This window comes from Austrofundulus limnaeus, unplaced genomic scaffold, assembly GCF_001266775.1.
Source record: "Austrofundulus limnaeus strain Quisiro unplaced genomic scaffold, Austrofundulus_limnaeus-1.0 Scaffold443, whole genome shotgun sequence".
Taxonomy (NCBI): domain Eukaryota; kingdom Metazoa; phylum Chordata; class Actinopteri; order Cyprinodontiformes; family Rivulidae; genus Austrofundulus; species Austrofundulus limnaeus.
The window spans coordinates 172,347-173,923 of record NW_013952845.1 but is presented as its reverse complement, the minus strand read 5'-3'; the positions used below and the strand labels follow the sequence as shown (position 1 = coordinate 173,923).

The following is a 1,577-nucleotide window of genomic DNA, read 5'->3' as shown; positions in this document are numbered from 1 at the left end:
ACATATTTCTGTAACAAATTAACCTTTTTCATTTTCTTAAATATACACATTGATCTGGCATTTTTAATGGTATTCTTCATGTAGTGAATTCACTCAGAGCAGGTAGAGTATCCAGAAATTTTACTCAAGTAAAAGTAGAAATACTTCCTTGTGGCACACCAACAAAGTTAGCAAGTCGAACTCATGGCTGCCTCTTGGGGAGCCAGCCATAAACACCACCTAACAACCCCACCTCATCCCCCCTTTGCCCCTCTAACCACCGCTTAATCAGGTGGGGGTCAGGAGGACCCCASCACCACACCAAACATGAGTGGGCTCGTATGGATCCCACTAAGACAGCGGGAGGGTTGAGTAAAAAAAAACCCACAGAGTATTAAAAATACTCTTAAATGTACCAGTACTTTGTTTTTTTTTTTTTTCAAAAGGTTACTCAAGTAGATATAACTGAGTAAATGTACACAACTCTTCCAACAGTCAATAAAATACTATTAAAATAATAATAATTTACTAAATGTATTCACCTGTTGAGCTTTGCTCTCTGTCAGGTTGTGTTTGGCTGACAGGGAGCGTCCCGCCTCCACCCAGATCCCCTCCATGCTTTTGATTCGTTGTTGGATCCAGGTGAACTGGCTTTTATCCCCCAGAGTTTGGTACAAACCTTCTAAACTGTGACGTAAAACAGCTCTGCCTGCTCCTGGCTGAGAATGTGAAAAAAGAAACAAAACAAACAGTTATCCGATGGGGCAGCCTTGGACCTGAAACATCTATTTGGCAAAACTGATTCGCAGAAAAGCAAAAAAAATCAAAGTGGGAACTGCTACTTTGGGCAATTTTGTTAATTTTGGTTCTGAAGCTGATCAAAGTAGGAGTTAAAAAACATTTAAAGTCTTCCTAGAAATTGTAGAAGTTCTCTTATTTTGCTACAAAAAAAATCAAATGGAAATTCTGCAGCTGTATGAGCCATGCACACAGTTCTAATTTATTTGGACTTTACCGTTTCCCCTGCAGCTGGTGGTCTCTCTCGGCCTGAAAGAACCGGACACCAGGACTCGACCTTGACGCAACAGAAAACAGAAAATATAGGAGCAGTTACACAAACAAAATATCACTTCTCTCCTTCAGACAAACGACTCACTTGATATTCTCATTGAGCAATGCTCCTTTTAAAGTATTACTGCAGCCTGAGCAGCGAGGCGTTTGCTTATTATTAGAAAAGGTTTCAAACGGCCCACCCTGCTGACCAATACACAAACAGACCCCAGTTTAGCAGGGCTGACATCGCCTCGCGTTTGGACTCAAATTGCCAACAGCTCGTGTGTTTAACACCACCTGGGTACCTCGCTGAGGTAAATGATGAAGGAGCACAGCGACCCGTTCACACCGTAGCTGCTGTAGCACGGGTCGCTCTTCCACATGTCCTTCATCCACTGCAGCCACGGACACACAAACACAAACACACACATATTATCACACTCAGTTCAGTGCAACAAACATCCATATACAGTGGTTTGCAAAAGTATTCATACCCCTTGAACTTTTCCATATTTTGTCACATTACAACCACAAACATAAATATA

The 1,577-nt window shown here is 41.8% G+C and overlaps 1 protein-coding gene across 1 annotated transcript in view; it reads right to left on the bottom strand.

The window, feature by feature from the left end:
- Nucleotides 1-1,577, bottom strand: part of LOC106529442 (alpha-1,6-mannosylglycoprotein 6-beta-N-acetylglucosaminyltransferase A) — a gene marked incomplete in the record, with an annotated part of 25,845 nt that overhangs the window by 14,724 nt on the left and 9,544 nt on the right. Inside the window, 3 exon segments of the mRNA XM_014024868.1 lie at nucleotides 522-698; nucleotides 995-1,054; nucleotides 1,338-1,427. Of these exon segments, the coding sequence (XP_013880322.1) occupies nucleotides 522-698; nucleotides 995-1,054; nucleotides 1,338-1,427 (327 nt within the window).